We start from the raw sequence: 19,933 nt of genomic DNA, 5'->3' as shown, positions 1-19,933 counted from the left end.
GGACTCTAGACCCACATGGGAGTCCCGAAATAAGCTCCAGGCTCCTACCTCCGGATTGGCTCAGCTCCAGCCATTGTGGCCACTTGGGGAGTGAACCATCGGACAGAAGATCTCTCTGTCTCTCCTCCTCTGTATATCCGCCTTTCCAATAAAATAAATAAATAAATCTTAAAAAGAAAAGAAAAGAAAACAACCCTCTTGGAACCTTCTGTCCTGGTTTTGCTTTCTCTAATACCCACTGCCTGACCATCAACCTGGAGCTATCATGCTGTGTATTTGCTTCACTTCTCCTCTCTCCTGAAACAAATCCATGTCTTTTTTGTTCTTGGGATAACTTTGTCTTAGTGGAATATAACCTGATATCTTTCTGGAAAAGCACATGTGGAAGGAAAATGTTTTAAAGCTCTGCTTAGCTAAAAATGGCTTTTCCCCCTTATACTTGATAGTTTAGCTGGGTTTAGAATTCTGTGAAAATCATTTTGCTTCAGAATTTTGAAAGCTTTGTGTCACTGTCTTTTCTTTCCATTGTTGCTGTTAAGGGGTCTTGATATTTTGATTTGTTGATTCTGCAACTGGAAACTTTTCAGTATCTTTTCTTGGTCTCCAAGAGTTATTTAATTTCACAATAATATGCTTTGGTATGGTTCTTTTTCTCCTTTATTGTGCTCGGTGCTTAAATGGGTCCTTTTGATCTGAAAATTTGTATTTCCCTTTTCTCAGAAGTTTTCTTGTATCATTTCTTTGATAATGCCACCTCTGTACATTTCTATGTTTGCTCTTTCTTATACCCCTCTTATTCCAATATTGGATCTCTTTTTTTAAGATTGATTTGTTATCATTTGAAAGAAAAAAATTGCAGAGAGAGAGAAGGAGAGACTGAGACTAACCCATTCCACCTTCCGGTTCATTGTCTAGTTAGCTGAAATGTCTGTAACCGAGCTGGTCTGATCCCAGGACCTTCTTCCCACATGCGTATGGGGGCCCAAGGACTTGGACCATCCACTGCTTTCCCATGTGTAGTTACAGGAAACTGCATTGGAAGTGGAGCCGCCAGGACTCAAACAGCTGCCTATGTGGGATGCTGGCATCAAAGGCAGAGGCTTAAGATGCTATGCCAAGGCCCTGGCCCCCAATATTGGATCTCTTAAATTTAGTTTCTGTTTTTCTTCTTTCATCCCTCCTTTTTTCTATTTATTGTCCTTCATTTTTCATTCCAAGATATATGTATTTGAGAGGCAGAGTTTGAGATCTTCCATCTACTGTTTTACTCCAACTGGCCTCAATCACCAAGCCAAAGTCAAGATGTTTGAATTCCCTCTGGGTCCCACCTGAGGGTAAGAGGAACCAAAGTACTTGGGCCATCTTCCACTGCTTTCCTGGGTACATTAACAGGGAGCTAGAACAGAAGTGGTACAGCAGGAACTTAAACCAATGCTCTTATGGAATGTTAGTGCCACAGGCGGTGGCTTGGCCAGCTGTGCCATGACACCAGCCCCACTTTTTTTTTTTCCATGAAGATCCTACCCATCTCTGAATAGGAAAATAAAAAATAAATTTAGTCACACTTTTCTTCTCTCTGTCTCACCTGTTTTCCCCAAATTTCTTTTCTTTAGTTAGTTTTGGTTTGTTTTTCCTAAGTCACTTTCCTCAAGTTTCTAATGCTGTTTGGCTGTCTGTCCATTTTGAAGAGCACAGCACTGAAGTCAGCAAGACCTTGTGTGTGCACGGGTTTCTGCTGAGCCAGTCTCCTGCCAGTGTTATGTGGGCAGAGTGGTGGCTTGCATGCTCCTTGGAATCTGGGGACTGTAGGGAGGGTGCAGCCGCTGCATCACTGCATGCTTTACTTCCTGTCACTGCTGTGAGTCTCTATGGCTGCTGCCTGTGACTGTCTGCTGTTTGTCAGGTTCAGCCCTTCCAGAAAGGCACTCTCTGCTCCTCTCTGTTGCTGTGTGTTTTTTGTGCCCTTAATGCCTAGTCATTCTTTCTTATCAGAGTTACATTTTAAATTTTTCTATTCTAGAAGTCTGTTACCACTTTACCAAACTGTTTTCTTTTTGAAAATGCTGATATTTCTCAATTATTTTGCTCTATTTTTTTTTTTTAATTTATGACTTTGGGTTTCAGGAGGGAGCAAGTTCAATATGTACAATGCAGCCCTTTTATAGGGTAAACAAAGGATTACCAATAAGGCTGAAAAATTATTGCTCTCTTATAGTCTTGCCAAGAAACACGGGTACATGAAATTCCCAGTGCATTTCTAATCCCATGAAGCAGTGCTAATGAGAGACCCAGTCTTTTTCCCATTGGAATTAAATTTGCTTGAATTCCTAAATCTGAAAACTAAGAAGAAAACTTGAAAAAATACCTTTTAGTCACATTTATCATTTTCTCTCTTTTTCTGAGAAATAAGGCAGTTTTTCATTTTAAATCATGTTTTTCCTATTACCTTGAAGAATTGGTGAGGAAAATTTGGACAGGATATAGCTTCTGATTAATCTAAATTACCTTAAGTTACAGCAAACCAAGACTCAAATATTTGAATAATTCCCCCAATGGAGCTGCTGAGAAAATTACTGGCTAAATGTGGTACATGTAACATAGAGATACTATTTTTCATTCGTAAGCTTGCTAGCAAGTCCGAAGTATAATATTAAATGTTGCCTGGGGTACAGGGAGTCAAGTGTTCATATATAGCTAGAGAAGAGAAATTGAAGTATTACTTTGGGTGACAATTTGGTAGTGTCTGTTAGAATTGAAAATGTGTTCTTTCATGACCCTGTAATTCCACTTGTCTCTACTCTGGTAAAGCTGTTTATGTGCACAGAAGATATATATAGGAATAATTCCATATTCCATAATGGTTCAATTGGCTAATCCTCCACCTACAACTGCCAGCATCCGTATGGAAGTCAGTTTATGTCCCAGCTGCTCCAATTACCACCCAGCTCCCTAGTTATGGCCTGGGAAAGCAGTAGAGGATGGTCCAAATCCTTAGATCCCTGCACCCACTTGAGAGACTCAGAAGAAGCTCCTGGGTTTGGATCAGCTCAACTCTGGCCTTTGCAACCATTCTGGGAGTGAACCAGTGGATGGAAGAATTTTCTGTCTCACCTTCTCTCTGTAAATGCTTTTCCAATTAAAAAGAAAAATAAACAAAATTTACTTTTTTAAAAAAAAAGTATTTCAGGATGGCAAAAATAATGATCTCTGTGCACTGAAATGAATAAATTTCCAAAAATCAAGTCAAATTTAAGATAGGAAATTATAGTGGTGGATGTTTTGGAACAGAGGCTTAGGATTCTGCATCCCATATCAAATTCCTGGTTCAAAACTTGGCTCCACTTGTGATTCATTTTCTTCATAATGCAAATACCAGGAAGCAGCAGATGTTGGCTCAAGAATTTGGTTTTTGGCCACCCACATGGGAGACTCAGAAAGAGTCCCCAACTCCTGACTTTGGTTTGCCCGAGCCCTAACTATTGCAGCAATTTTGGGAATAAATCAGTGGTTACAAACATCTCTCTCTCTACCTTCCAAATAAAATGAAAATAAATAACAATGCTTTTTTTAAATGTAAGGAATATTACAGAATAATTTAGCACATTTACGTTGGTATACACACATTCACATGTATAAAAGAATACTTCAAAAAGTTCATGAGAAAAACTGAAAAATAAGTGTATTTGGGTGTAAAAAAGGTTGTACATACAAGGGATATTCAAAGAGTTCAGGAAAAATAAATATTTTAAGGAAACTATACATAAGATTCAAAACTTTTTGCACCAAAATAAACTCTTTTAATTCCAATTTCGATGAACTTTGTAAAGTGCCTCATTCATACATATACATGTAATACATATTTCATATATGTACTATTATACATATGATCTAGACACTTGTATACATGTATCTTTGTATGTTTGATTATATATAGCATGTATGCATACATTATGTATATGTAATGTGTAAGTACTGGGGAAGAATCTGGCAGATATGTACCAAGTTGGTGGTGCTGGTTACTTCTAGAAGGGACTAGAATTTCTGCAGGTGTAAGACAGTCAGGAAGATTACGGTTTTTTTTTTTAAGAACGTATTCGTATATAACTTATACAAGTAAAAATAAAGAATATATATGTATATGCATACATACTATTGACCAGTTTAAATAAGCAAAGGATCCTATGAAGTGTACTATTTCCATAGGTTATACCAATGTGACTCAATATATTGTTTGGAAAGCAGCTGTGTTTTATTTAGAAAGCTTCAGTAATAGAGCCCCACCCAATCTACCTCTGCTTCTTTTCTCTTTTTAAATTTTTTTTGAATATTTATTTTTTTTTTTTGTAGTTGAAAACACATTTTTCTTTTTTTTTATTATATTATATTTTTGACAATCCTTACATAGTTAACCAGTCAAAAACATTCAAGGGCTATAGGGAAGTGGGTAAGACCACCATTTCCATATTGTTTCCTTCATGTATCTGAGATAAAGGAGGATATTGAGGAGAAGCCCCATTCAGTTTTGCACCCACCCCAAGTCCTGGATGTGGGGCATGCTCTGAAATACTTGCTCAAGTAGTTTTGATAGTTCACCATTTATGAATCGCTGCCAATCTTGCCACTCCAAGCACTATGCGGTCGTTGAGGAACCCACTGATGGACATAGCTGAGGTGGTTGATTGACATGTTCTGTCCTCTGTCTTTTCATGGCTAGGATTTTGAATATTTATTTTTTTATTGCAAAATCAGATATACAAAGAGGAAGATCTTCTGTCTGTTGATTCACTCTCCAAGTAACTGCAACGACCAGAGCTGAGCTGATCCAAAGCCAGGAGCCAGGAGCTTCTTCCAAGTCTCCCACATGGGTACAGAGTCCCAAGGCCCTGAGCCATCCTCAACTGCTTTCCCAGGCCACAAGCAGGGAGCTGTATGGGAAGTGGAGCTGCCGGGAATAGAGCTGGCGCCCATATGGGATCCTAGTGCGTTCAAGGCGAGAACCTTAGCTAGGCCACTGTGCTGGGCCCTTCTTTTCCTTTTTTAAGATTTTATTTATTTCAAAATCAGAGTTGTATAGGGAGAAAGGGAGAGACAGAGTAAGAGAGGTCTTCCATTTCCTGGTTTACTTTCCAAAAACCCACAGCAGCCAGGGCTGGGTCTCGCTGAAGCCGGAAGATTCTTTCAGGCTTCCCATGTGGCTGCAGAGGTCCAACAACTTGGGTCATCTTTTGCTAATTTTCCAGGTGTGTTAGCAGAGAATTGGATCAGAAGCAGCACAGCTGGGAGTTGGACCTCCATCCATATGGGATACTGACACTGCAGGTGGAAGCTTAACTGGCTAAGCCACAGCACCAATCCCCCCCTCTGCTTCTTTGTGTCCATTTGACACTATATTGGAGCCTATGGCTAATCTGGTTTAGTTGCCAACCACTGATTAAGCCAGTTTCCTTTAATCTTTTTGGTTATGACAACAGGATCTTCCCAATAATTCTGTGAGTTAGACATTCTAATTAATTGCATGGGTAGGAAAATATGTGAAGTCCTGTGATACAACAGGAAGATTCTCAGTGAGCCAGTCTTAGCAGCAGGGGGAAGCCATAGTTCCTAGACATATGCCATGGGCCAAGCTTGCAAGTGGACTTTCCTAAGGCTAGCAGTCTCAGACTTAGTACATCAAGGCTTCTGCACAGAAGCTTTAATCTCCATCAAATCAAGAACTGTTTTTAATGTGCAAGTTGAATGATAAAATTTCACGCATAGCTTGTTGAGATATCAAAAGCTGAGACAGTTTGCTTCCTATGTCTTGTAATGCTTTCTTTCTCTTTGACTACATTCCAGGACAATATAAAAAATCTTGAATTGGAAGTCATCAATCTGCAAAAGGAAAAAGAAGAATTGGTTCTTGAACTTCAGACAGCGAAGAAGGATGCCAACCAAGCGAAGTAAGAAGTCAATGGATATTAAGTGTCTATTGAGTGCAAAAAGTTTAGATGAAGTTGAGAAGGCTCTTCTGGCTGTCCCAGGTTCTAAACCTAGTGTGGAGAGGAGATCTAAGTACAAATAAAGTTAAATAATTGAGATGTTAACTGATGTACTAAAGGTGGCAGTAACAGAATGCCATAACACAGCAATTGAGGCAATTCAGGCTGACATCATCAAGGAAGGCCATATGAAAGGTTAAGTTTGCTGGCTTTAGAGATTATCACATCTGCTATAGGACAGCAGTTAATTCTTTGCTTGGGAGCCTGGGTTCAAGTCACAGCTTCCTGGTGATACATGCCCTGGAAGACAACAGCTGATGGCTCAAGTAAACCATTTCCTACCACCATGTAGGAAACCCAGATTGAATTACAGACTTCTGATTTCAACCTGACCCAGTGATGGTTCTTTTGGGAATTTGGGAAATAAACCATCAGATGGAAGATCTCCTTTCTCTGTCTTTCAAATAAATAAATAATTTATTGATACTTCAAAAGTAAATTTAATAATTTTTAATTATCATACAAATCAATGGTGATATTTGTCAAAGGGCAATCCACCAGCGCTCTGCCCTCTTATTGTGATTTTCCAAAAGGTATGCAAGTGTTCCCACATTCATATTTTCTAACTAAAGCATTGAAAAGATCTTTTAAATTTTTAAAATTATTTCTTAACAGATCAATATTGTTTGTAGGTAAAAATTCTAAAAATACGACATTCCCTTCTTCCGTCCTTCCTTCCCACTGTTTCTTCTCCCTTTCTTTTTTTAGTTTTTTAGATAGCATGCTTTAAACTTAAGGTTTAATATCTTCACTCAGGAAGGAGTTTGCTAAAAACAGACTCTTCAATTTTGTGGGAATATAGGCAATGACTATAAACAATAATTGAATGGAAAAAAATGACTACTTGACCTGCATACAGCAAATGTAGTCACAGATCACCAGAACAATAGTATCATTCTTAACCACTGATCTGACAAAGGCATAAAAAATGTCTCATATATATATATATATTTACAGCAATACTGATACAGGCATTTTTTCTTTTTAAATTTTGGCTTCTGTGTATAAGGAAGAAAATGTGGTATTTGTCTTTCAGGATCAGGTTGTTTCAGTCAGTTGCATCCATTTTGGTGGAAATGGTGGAATTTCATTCTTTATAGTTGACTAATATTTTATTATGTATAGACACCTCATGGTCTTTATCCATTCATTTGATGATGAACACCTTGGTTGATTCCAAGGTTTGGTTGTTGTGAAAAGTGCTGCTATAAATACCAGAACTATAGTATCATTCTTAACCACTGATCTGACAAAGATGTAAAAAAAATGTCTCACATAGATATATTTACAGCAATACTGATAGAGGCATTTATTTTAGCTTGTCCTTTCGAGTGTCTCTTTCCTTAGCTGTGCAAAAACTTCTGAATTTGATAGTCTTGTTTAGTTTTACTTTTGTTGCCTTTTCTTTGGGGATGTTGTCTAATAAGTTGTCCTCTATTGTCCGTGTCTTGAAATTTTTCCATTACATTCTTCCAGCAAATTCATAATCTTGGGGTCTTAAAATAGGTGCTTATATGGTGAGAGGTGTGGATCTAATTTTATTCTTGTTTTATTCCGTTATGGTCTAAGATAAATGGTATGATTTCAGTCTTTTTCTGAAACTTGATTTGTGGCACAATATGTGATCTCTTCTAAAAAATACTTCATGTGCTGATAGGAAGAATGTGTGAAATGTCCTGTAAATTTCTGTTAGGTGCATTTGCTGAATATCATGTTTCAGCTCTGATATATCTTTATTGGATTTCTGTTAGGTGGATGATCTTTTCATTGATGGCAGTAGAGGTTTGAGTCACCCACTGTTAGAATGGTGAAGTCTGTCTTTCCCTTTACTGTCAACAGTATGCATTAGAGATCTTTTTTTGGTTAAGTTGGCTTGGGGTTCTTCGTGCTTCTTATATCTGAATATCTATGTCTCTCGTTCAAGACCTGGGAAATTATCAGCTGTTGTTTCATTTAACAGGTTCTCAACTCCTTTTTCCCTTTTCTTCTCTTCCAAAAATACCTGTAACATAGATGTTTTGTCATTTCTTTATTTTCATTCTTTTTGTTTTGTCTGATGGATTACCTCTAGTTGAGACATCCTTTTCTCCACTTGGTCTAGTTTGCTGTTAAAGCTATCAATTGCATTTATTTCACTGATTGAAAATTTCAGCTCCAAAATTTATTCTTCCTTTTTTTAAGGTTCATTTTTTAAAAATGTATTTGGAAGTCAGAGTTACAGAGAGAGGGAGAGACAAAGAAATTTCCCATCCTCTGACTCACTCCTCGAATGACTGCAGTGGCTGGAGCAGGCCTAATACAAAGCCAAGAGCCTGTTTGGGTCTCCCAAGTGGATGCAAGCACCTCAGGCATTCTCCACTGGTTCCCCTGGCTTTCCATGGCACTGGCCCCTGTTTGGTTTTTCTTAATGAATTATGTTTCAGTGATATTTTCATTCATGTCACTTATCATGCTTCCTTACAATCACTGTTTTCAATTCTATCTCTATCATTTCATAGACTTCCTTTAATTCAGAATTCTGGAGGTTTATTGTGTTTTTTAGAGATGTCTTTATGTTTCCTGTGTCCCTATATTGATGTATATACATCTGGAATAATCACTCCTTTCTTATGAAGTAGATTTTAATGGGAAAAAAGTTTATGGAATGAAGCGTATCTCTTGGCTTGTAGCTTTGGCTCTAGGAGTGCCCAAAGTCTCTGAGTTATTTCTTTTGTCTTAACCAGTAGTATCTGTAAGTGACATGGTGGTCTAGTCAACTGCAGCTAGTAGGAATATAAGTGTAGTTTTGAATGAATATAGTTTCTTAGGTATGCATCTTGGGCTCACAGAGTCTGGTATCTGGTGATTGTGATGGCCAGGGCTTTGTTCTTGGTGCTAAGACAAAGATGGCTATCCTCTTTTCTTGCAGGCAAGCCTGAGTGATACCAGGGCTTGTGACACTAGGACTGTGGCTCTAGGACTGGTGGATGAGATGGCCCCTTCCTTAGATCCTGCTGGGAGAGTGAAATTGTTGCTGTGGCTTATCACACCAGCAACCCTAATCTTAGGACTAGGAATATGAACTAAATTCTGCTTCAGTTCTACAGAGTGGCTACAAAGTATATACGAGATTTTGTTCGGGAGGGTTTGAATTCTGAGAAGTGGAATGCAGGCACGTTCTTCCCTATGTTCATTGAGTAGTTTGCAGTGGCACTGAGAAATTTAGAACTAGTTGTTATAGTCCTGATGCTGCAGGATATAGCAGGATCATTATCTAAGTCTCCTAAGGTAAGAGAAGATTTTTTTTATGGGCTGCTTCTGGTGTTAACCCCCAGAGGCGGTGAATCAGCCGGGCTCAGGTGGAGTGTGTGAGTGTAGCTCAGGGGCTAATGCCCCAAACTCCCAGAGCTGCAGGATGCAGGGAATCTGTCCTTTGCCCCACACATTGCCCAGACTCTGACTCTGATGCTGGTAGGAGCAGAACAGAGGCGTGCTGCTCTACTTTTTGCTGCCAGGTTTGGTGCTGTGCGACAGCAGTGCAGGGGAAGGAAGTTTCTCTGCTCTGAGCCCAACTGTTGCTCAGAACCCCGGCACTCCCCAGGCTGAAGTAAATCAGTACATGACTCTGCAATTCCCTCTTTGCTAAAACTGCAGGTAGTGGGGCGTACAGTAGTGCCTTCCTACCTCGATCTGGGAAGATAGCAGCTCACAGATGGCTCTTGTACCACGGAGTCTTCATTTTGTTTTGTTTTGTTTTCACTTGCTGCTGCAAATTCCCAACAGAGTCCTGGAAAGGTGGTCCTTCCTTTGTTCTCGGCCTATCCCAGAGCATCTGGAGTTAGTGTACCTACACCTTACTCAGCCACCTTGGATTCCCATAAAGAATTTTAAAATAAACAAATCATCATCCTTTAATCAGCTAAGGACAAAACCAAGGCAGATATCTAGAATAATCTACTCTTCCTTCAACGTTTATAACAACTATTCTACCTTCCCTTTTACTCAGTGGACTCTTCTCTGCTGACTCTAAAGCTCATGTTCTTCAAAATTGTGCTGGATGTTTACTTTATGCTTCTCACTTGTACAATAAACAGAATTATTACTTACAGCTGAAATGAAACAAAATTCCCTCAAAGAACCATCCTTTCCTTAGAATGGTAGTAAAGGACACAGGTATTAAGGCACTTTGCATTGTTACATGCTCAGGGGAAAAAAATCGTTGCTTTACTCTTATGCTAAACCCCTGTTGTTGAGACAGTTTGGGCTAGCTGTGTGATGAATGGCTAGCTCTGTGACTAGTAACCTATGGATTGTGAGCCTGGGAATGTAGCATTTTGCCTTTGCTGCTGGTATTGGTCATTCCCACAGCCTCTGTGTTTAGGTTGAGCGAGCGCCGCCGCAAACGTCTCCAGGAGCTGGAGGGTCAAATAGCTGACCTGAAGAAGAAACTGAATGAACAGTCCAAACTTCTGAAACTGAAAGAATCCACAGAGCATACTGTCTCCAAACTAAACCAGGAGATACGGGTAATGAACTCACATCCCATTCGAACTTAGTAAAAGCATAGTCATTCTACTTAAAAATTATAATACAGAGGTGTCTTTGGGTGAGAAAACAATCAGAAGAACAATTATTTCAAGTGTGTGAATCACCATAGATGTTCCCTTTGCAGGACACTGTGCTGGATGTCATCTAGAATCTGAATAATTAAACCCCACTTTGGCATTCAGAGTTTGATATTAGCTTCTCTGAAACCAAAGTATGAAGACATCTCAGTGTTTAATGCTGATGTTCTGATCAGCTTGCATGGTCATGTGGAATGATTTTATAAAGTAGCTAGCAAGGTGACAGACATCTAGAAAAAATTATTGGTTATTGAATGTTCATCTTTTCATATCTGTCATGTGATTATAAGCTGCTTGCACTGAGAGTTATGAAATATGGTGGTTGCTAGTTAGACTTGGCCCTTATGATCAGTAGATACTTCTGTTATGTTTCATTTTATATACTGTGATTTTACAGCAGAATTCAGCTTATGGGTACATTTTCTTTGATTTGTTTTTTTTATATTGCTAATTTTGTGTAGTCCAGGCTGAGAAACCCTGTGCAACCATAGCAAGAAATACTATAAGCCTAATCAGGAAACCTTCTCAGATTAGCTCTGGATTTTCTCTCTTATTGGTGTGCCTGTCCAGGTATACATCAACCTTGAATAAAATGCAGATGACTAATACTTGTACTGGTTTTTTGTCTTTGCAGATGATGAAAAGCCAGCGAGTACAGTTAATGCGTCAGATGAAAGAGGACGCTGAGAAGTTTAGACAGTGGAAACTACAAAAAGACAAAGAAGTAATCCAATTAAAAGAACGAGTAAGTAAAATTTTCAAAAACTTATCTAATATGCCCCCCTTCACATACCTCGTATCTTTTTTTTTTTAAAGAATTTTTCACCCTATGTTTTCTTTCTTTTTTTTTTTTTAAAGATTTATTTTTTTATTTTTATTGGAAAGGCGGATATACAGAGAGGAGAGACAGAGAGGAAGATCTTCCATCCGATGATTCATTCCCCAAGTGAGCGCAACGGCCAATGCTATGCCGGTCCAAAACCAGGAGCCTCTTCTGGGTCTCCCACATGGGTGCAGGGTCCCAAAGCTTTGGGCCATCCTCGACTACTTTCCCGGGCCACAGGCAGGGAGCTGGATGGAAAGCGGGGCTGCCGGGATTAGAACCGGCGCCCATATGGGATCCCGGGCATGCAAGGAGAGGACCTTAACCACTTGCGCCACTGCGCCGGGCCCCCACATACCTCGTATCTTGAAAAATATATAACAAGTTCATGACTTTCACAGCTCCATATTAGATACCTGCTGTGTACAAGGGACTTCCTACTTGGTACCATAAGGACTAGAAAGATGAGCAGCATGTGAGTGAGTGCTTCTCTTGGAGAATGGCTTATCTAAAAGGCAAGGAAGGCATAGCATGAATTTCTAAAATGCAAGGAATAAAGAAGTCTAGGGGGTGGTTGTTTGGCCTAACAGCAGAGACGCTGATGTTTCCATTGGCAGAGTGCATGGGTTCCATACCCACCTCCGTATCCTAACTCTAGCTTCCTGGCAGCATAAATCCTGGGAGGTAGCAGTGATAGCTCAAGTAACTGGATTCTTGTGATCCACAAGGGAGACCTGGCTTGAATTCCTGGCTTGCAGCCTCATTCCTAGCCCTTCCCAGCTGTTGTGGACATTTGGGGTGCTGACTAGTAGATGGGAGCATTCCTGCTGTCTGTCTTTTTTCTCTGTCTCAACTACTCAAATACATGCATAATTTAAAAAAAGAAAGATCTGGGCTATCGGAATGATATAAAATAACTAAGAGAAGTGAAAACATTCTTTTAATGGGAACGAAAAGTGATCATCACTTCCTTATACATTGAATACATGTACTGAGTTATCACATTGTACCATAAATATGTACAATTAAAATAATGGAGTTTTAAAGAGTGATATCTGAACAAGCCCTGAATCATAGGGAGAAATTTTTTTCACTATATATATATATTTTTGATTTTTTGAATTATGCGGTACAATTTAATATAGACTGGGATTTCCCCCCAAACTTGCACCCCCAACAGGTTTTCCCCATTTTACTACACTGGTATACTCTTTCATAAGGAATCATAATTCCGTCAGTCTCTTATTTAAGTTTACACCGACATTGCTGGTACAGACAATGTCAGACAGTCCAGCATCCCATTGTCTGTACAGGCCCAACAGTTTCATTGGGAATCCATCTTTCGTCTGGAAGCAGGGATGCATGTTGCATTATACCCCCACATCTGGATATGGTAGACCCCAGTACTCCATCACTATACATTGTCATAATTGAGAAGCCATGAAACAAGGTCAACAACTGGTATGAGTTAGAACAACAGCCACAACAACAATAATAAAAACAACATCAACAACAAATTACAGCACCATGAAAAAATGCACACTGAGTAACCAACACATGGGTGGAAAAAAAAAAAAAACAGTATGGACCAGATTATTGAAGTTATACTTGCCATGCTGGTTTCCTTATCTAAGAGAGAACATGTGGTATTTGTTCTTTTGTGATTGACTCATTTCAGTGAGCGTAATGGTCTCTTCCTGGGACCACCTGGTTGTTTGTACCGCAGTTTCTTTAACCACTCTTCTTTGGACGCACATCTGGATTGTTTCCATGTCTTTGATATTATAGATTGTGCTGCTGCAAATATAGGATTACAGATCCCCTTCTCGTATGCAGATTTCATTTCTATTGTGTATATTCCTAGCAGCAGGATAGCTATGTCATATGGCAGATTTATTTGCAATTCTCCAAGCACTCTCCATACTGACTTCCACAGTGGTTGTATTAGCCTACACTCCCACCAGCAGTGAAGGAGGGTGCCTTTCTAGTAGGGAGAATGTTGAAGGAGAGAAGTATAGGCATTCCTGATGGAAGGGAACAGTAGAAGCAAAAATATAGAAATGGTAACTTTGAAGCTGTATTCAGAGGAAATGGCAAGTGGTCCAGGTGAATTGAAGAATAGTAAGAGAAAATTCTGTTAAAGGCAAATTGAAGCTGCACTCTTAAAGATGCCAAGAACGTTGAAGCATGTTAGTAAACATTTTTAATGTTCTTTTGAGAAAGTGAAATCAGCAAAATACTACTTTAGAAAGATATACCTAGGAATAATTTGTAGAATAAAGTAAAGTATTGAGAACCTGGAGTCTAGAACATAAGAAAATATACTGTGTGATCAAGAAAATAATTGGCGCCTGAATTTGAGTAGGGACAATGTTCTTGGAAAGAAAAGTCATGTGGGAATAGTCTTATGAGAAATGGCCAAAATATAATATGTTGAGTCAGGAGCTAAAGAAAGGAAAAGCACTTTCCAGAATGGCAGCTCAGAGTTTCATGGACTCTCTTCCCAGAAAAAGTCACAACTGGTGGCATTTATTTTTAAAAATAGTTATTTAAAGTCTCTGGAAACTGTCTTAAGGGCACACAACAAATGGACAAACATTTATTCCAGAACATCTACTGAATCTTGTTAAGAACAACAAGTATCTAGGTCAGTTGAGTTCCAGCCAACCTCATTTCCCTCAACCACCAGCTTCCAGTCTGTGACTGGTTTCTTCCTAGTAAGAACAAGCCTGCAACATACATCAAGCCCTCAAGTTCTGTGTTATTAAAGCCCTATTTCAAGCAAGAACACCTCAGAAGTCTGGCAGTCACTTCTTCCCTGGAGTATGGCGCAGCTCCACGCATGCAGCAGAAGGCCAGGAATACCTCAAGCCCACTTAATCATAGGCTGTAGATTCTGTGTCAGGAGAGGTAAGCCAAGAAAAATGGGGTATGCTGGTTCCAGCCCCAGGTTCCGAGCAGTGATGCGTAGATTTTACCATCAGAGGAGGCAGGCCATAGGAGACAATGTCTCTGAGAGATACAAAATTTAGGAAAGTCCAAACATAAATTTACTGACTAGAGCAATGTCGATTTTGCTAGTGGACAACTAAGAGGAGATCAGTAGCCCTAAGAGAATAGTAAATGAAGCAGCGATGAAAATATCCCAAGATTTAGTGGCTGCAAACTTTCCAGATTTGATGAATAGTGTGAATGTGTGCATCCAAGAAACTTGGTGAGGTCCAAGTAGGATACATAGAGAGATCTGCAGCAAGCACATCACAGTCAAAATGTTGAAAGACAAAGACAAAACATTTGAAAGCCCCGAGAGAACAATTCATCATGATAAAAATCAATAGCTGAAATCTCATCAGGGATAACGGAAGACAAAAGGCAGTGAGATGACATACCCAGAATGCTGCAGTAAAAACTGTCAGCCAAGAAGGTTATATACAGTAAAGCTGCCTTTCAAAAATGAATGCAAAATGTATTCCCAGATAAACACCAAGAGGATGTATTACCAGCAAACCTACCTCGTGAGAAATTCTGAACGAACTCCTCTAGGCTGAAAACAAGTTATGCCAGACGGTAGTTTGAATCAGCACAATAATAAAAGGAACAAAGGGTACCGTAAAGGTGATTACATAGGCATTCTAGAAGAGAATATAATTGCACATTCCTTCCCCTTCTCTTTGCAGTAATCACAGAAACTAGTATGCACGCAATAATGCACATACACATATCTGATTCTTTTGATGGGCCTATAACATAAAAATGTAATGTATGATGGTAACAGCTCAGAGAAGGTGGGTGCGAGCAAAGCAGTTTTTCAGTAAGGAAATGCTATCAGCCGGTACTGTGAATCTGTAGGAAGAAATGAACGAGAAAAGGTAAATAAGAAAGTCAGTATAACAAACTGTAAATATATACTTATTCTCTTTTATTCCTTCAGCTTACTCAAAAGACAGAATATGAAGTAATAACTTTAATAATATGTTTTGGGGTTATGTATTGATATGTTAACAATGGTACAAAAAGGGAAGAAGATGCAGAGTTACATAGAAATAAATGTTTCTATATTTCTCTGGATTTAAGTTTGTATAAATCTGAAGTAGATTCTAATGAGTTCAGATGTTTACTATAAACAATAGAGCAGTCACTATGAACATAGCTCAAAAGATGCAGTAAATGAATAATTGAAGTGTTAATGTGTTAAACTGGAAATATTTGCTTAAGGTAAAATGAAGCAGAGAAGGAAAAAACAGAAAATATGAGACATATAGGAAACAAAAGGCAAATGTGAAAATGTGAAGTTACCCATATCAGTAACAACAGAGGTTTAAGCAGGACAACCTGTTTGATGAAATTGGCTGGTTCCCACTTACCCCCAATAACCCTAAAGCTAAAGCAGAAGAATTTTGCAGGCAAGTTCCAAATGATTCTGGCTACAAATACCTAAAGGACTAGCAAGAGAAGAATTCAAAAGAAACAAAACTGCCATTGAAGAGGACACAATCTTAATGATTGCTCAAAGCAATATACAGCTTAAGAGTGTGGGGGAATAAAACACTTGATTGAGCAAAAATCATAATGATGACATTGTGCTGAAGGATTTTCAAAGTCTTCATGCGTTTTATTGAGTTTAGGCCTCACAATAGACAATCCAAAGCCAAATAAAACTGTATACAATATTTGGGCAAAATAACAGAAGATGGGGTGTAGTATGTCATAGAAAGCAAAGAAAAGTTTATCAAACAGTCACCTTATCACTGCAAAACATACTCTGAGGGTTTTCTTGTTTATTTGTTTGGGAAGTCAGATTTACAGATAGAAGGAGAGACAGAGAAAGATCTTCACCTGTTGATTCAGTCCCCACATAGCCACAGTGGCTGGAGCTGAGCTGATCCAAAGCCAGGAGCTTCTTCTGGGTCTCCCATGCAGGTGCGGGGTCCCAAGGCTTTGGGCCCATCCTCTACGGCTTTTCCTGGCCGCAACCATGGAGCTGGATGGGAACTGGAGTATCCGGGACATGAATCAGCACCCATATGGGATCTCAGTGGATGAATGGCGAGAACTTAGCCACTAGGCCATCACGCCAGTCCCCATACTCTTGAGTCTTGAAAATGTTTCTATGTGTGTTAATAGTTTTTGTTGGCAGCAGAATATACCAAGTAGCCAGTTAGCTAACGAAAAGATGCCCAACACAATCACCAGGGTAATGTGTATCATTAAGACCAGAACAAAAGCTGCCTTTTGTGAAGCATGCTACTTAACAATTTCTATCCAGCTTCTTGCTAATGTGCTTGAGTGGGGGGGATGAATGGATGATGCTGGCCAACGACTTGAGTTCCAGCCACCTAGGTAGGAGGCCTGCACAGAGTTCTGTGCTCCTGGCTTCTGCCTTGTCCAGGCCTGAGTGTTACAGCCATTTGGGGAGTGAACCAGCAGATGAAGAGACCTTTCTCTCTCCTCCCTCTCACTCTTCCTCTCTTCCTCTCCCTCCCCATCACTCAATTAGATGAGACTAAATTAACATTGCAAAAAGAAAGAAAAAAAGAAAAACAGAACTGTTTCCAGGCTGCCATCTGTTTTTGAACTGTGATCATCATGCAAATTTTCATAAAAACCCTTACCAGGAAGACTGTCACTGTCAAACTTGAAGACTCAGATGCAATAAAAAATGCAAAAGCCAATACCTACACTAAAGAGGGAACCCATCTTGATCATCAGACTGATCTTTGCAGGCAAGCAATTATAAGACATACTCTAGCTTCAGTATTCAAAACGAGTCCTTTCTACATCTTGTGTTCAGATTTCATGGTAGTGCTAATGAAAAGAAACCCCGAGGCAGACATTGTAGTGCACTGGGATAAGCTACTGTACACTATACTCACATCCCATATTGGAGAACCAGTTCCAGTCCTTGCCTCCTCTGCTTGTAGATCGAACTACCTGCTAATGTAGCTGGGAAGGCAGCAGATGATAGCCCAAATACTTGTCCTTGCCATCCACTTTGGAGACTAAGATAGAATTCCTGGCTCTTGCCTATGGCCTGGCCCAGCTCTGACTGCTATTTGGAAGTGAACCAGTAGATAAAAGATCGATTTATCTATCTATCTCTATCTCTCAACCCCTACTGGACCTCTCTCTTCCTCTCTCACTTTGTTGTTCAGTTCAAATAAATACATCCTATAAAAGGAAAAAAAAGCCTCTTACATCACTCTAAAGAAGAATAAGCATAACAGAAAGGTTAGATGGTTATGCTGGATTACTAGAAGAACTATAAGAATAAGGAGAATGGCAAAATTACTCAATGTTTTGTTAAGAGCACTCTTGAGGTATACGTGGCGTTTTTTATGGCCAGCCACTTTGATAAACATTATTGTGGAAAATGATATCTGACTTACTGCTTCACCAGTTCAGGAGACATGATTATGTGTGAGTTAATGGAAGAGGTGATCAAAAACGGGGGAGTAATAATAAATATTGGCGAAGATGTAGAAAAATGAGAACCCTCACATATTGCTGTTAGAGATGTAAAATGGTGCAGCCACTTTGAAAAACAGATTGTCAGTTCTTCCAAAGGTTATATATACAATTACTGTAATTCATACAATAAAATCTTAACTTGGCAATTTAAAGGAATGAAGGATTGCAACAGGATTTAATGGATGAACTTTGGAGTTGTGTTATACTGAAAGAAGCCACTTATGAAAGCTCATGTGTTGTGTGATTCCATTGATATGAAATGTCCAGAATAGCAAGAGTGGTTGTCTGGGAGTGTGGGGGAAATGGAGAGTAACTTGTGCTAGGTATGGATTTTGTCTAGGTAATTAAAAGTATCCTAAAGTTAGATTGTGACATTAGTTGCACAACTCTGTGAAACAGGATGTGATACTAACCCCAGGAGATACCTTTTAATCCCTTGGACAGTCCTCCTTCACTACTCTGGATTGTTGAGGTATGTTGCTTAGCTGTATTATCGTTTAGTAGAAAATGCTGTAAGAATCCTCGGCAATCTGGGTGTTCGAAAGAAAAAGTAGCTTAATGAGCACCTTGAAGGATACTTAGTGATATTGGAAGAAGGAAGGCTTTAAATGCTGTCTGGGAGAAAATTCTGCAATTACTGTATCATCCATGTGGAAAGAGATTAAAACAGTAAGGAGGATCCTTAGTGATCAGAATAAACAAAAAGGGTTTTATTTTGGTTTGCTTTTTTGTTGTTTTGTTTTATTTTGTTTTTTTTTTTTTTTATTAAAGGATAGAGGTTTATTTGGCTCAGAGTTTGGAGAGCTGGCATCGCCCTCTCCTAAGCATCTCTCCTAAGCCTTCCTGCTACATCCAACAAAGAATTGGAAGGATCATTCAGAGACTAACACCTCACAGCCAGTGTTAACTTCAGGATACTTTTCAAAGGGACCAAATTTGAAACATGCAATTAATTTAGTAGAAGATGTGAAAATGAAAAGCTATGAAAGATGGGATTAGCATTCCTACAAACTGCCTGTTCATCAGAGGCAAAGCTAAGAAACTCAAGAATCTGACCAGGACTGGAGAGACATAGGTTCACAGTGTAGGACCAAGCCTGACATGAACATAGTAGGCAATGGCGTATGCTGATAACCTGGATCACCAGGATCTAGCACACCTCCCATACTGATGTACGTTAGTCAACCTGTTGCAAAATCTGACAAGCAGAATTATTGTGGAAATGGTCTAAATAGAGACACACCTTGAAAATAGTTATTTTGTCAGTATTATATGATTGACACATATAAGTATAGGCTGTCTCTAGCAAATCTAAAATCTTACACTGCCTCCTTCCCTTGGGACTAAAACTATCATTATTCTTTGAACTGTAGAAGTCAGTGACTTTTGGTGATAATCTTCCTAGCAGTGATACACATGGAGACTTTAAAACATTAATCATTTGAATTCATAAGATTTGAATAGTATGCTCTAAGAAGACCTAGGTTAGGGTTTGTCTTGTTTGATTTTTTTTCCCAAAGCAAACAAAACACTGAAAATTGAATTGTTATCATGCAGAGGCTGAGTTTCCTATAATGAGCCTGATTTTACCTTCGTCTCTAAAGAACACTTAATTTTTTTCACTTAGCACTTTGATTTTCTCCTGAATTATAAACCAAGTTGTATTGTTTAGCCTAAGAAAAGATTTACTTAATAATTTCTTTCCAGGCACGCAAGCACAATCATTAAGATGTTGGACAGAATAGAAGTATTGGTGAAACAGTTTATTCATCAGGAAGTTATCTTTATCAGTGTTCTGGATTAGACAATACACCGCCTTTCTGAGTGTTCCAACAAGCTGTACCCTTGTGTGAATGCTAAATCTTTTTTTAAAGATTTGTTGCTTTATTTGAAAGGCAGGATTACAGAGGGCGGGAGTGGGGAGAGGCAGAGACACACAGAAGGAAATTCTGCAACCATTAAGTCACTCCCCAAATGGCTACAACAGCCCAAGTTGGGCC

General features: G+C 39.1%; 1 protein-coding gene across 1 annotated transcript in view; it reads left to right on the top strand.

The window, feature by feature from the left end:
• KIF4A (kinesin family member 4A) overlaps positions 1 to 19,933 on the top strand; it is a 120,047-nt gene that overhangs the window by 64,615 nt on the left and 35,499 nt on the right. Inside the window, exons 16-18 of the mRNA XM_041000782.1 lie at positions 5,836 to 5,939; positions 10,399 to 10,543; positions 11,277 to 11,387. Coding sequence (XP_040856716.1) covers positions 5,836 to 5,939; positions 10,399 to 10,543; positions 11,277 to 11,387 — 360 coding nt within the window. The remainder of the gene's footprint in view (positions 1 to 5,835; positions 5,940 to 10,398; positions 10,544 to 11,276; positions 11,388 to 19,933) is intronic.

The sequence above is a fragment of the Ochotona curzoniae genome, unplaced genomic scaffold, assembly GCF_017591425.1.
Source record: "Ochotona curzoniae isolate NIBS_2020 unplaced genomic scaffold, NIBS_Ocur_1.0 contig_1274, whole genome shotgun sequence".
NCBI lineage: Eukaryota > Metazoa > Chordata > Mammalia > Lagomorpha > Ochotonidae > Ochotona > Ochotona curzoniae.
Note: the sequence above shows the minus strand (reverse complement) of the source record. Positions and strands in the feature narration are given on the sequence as shown.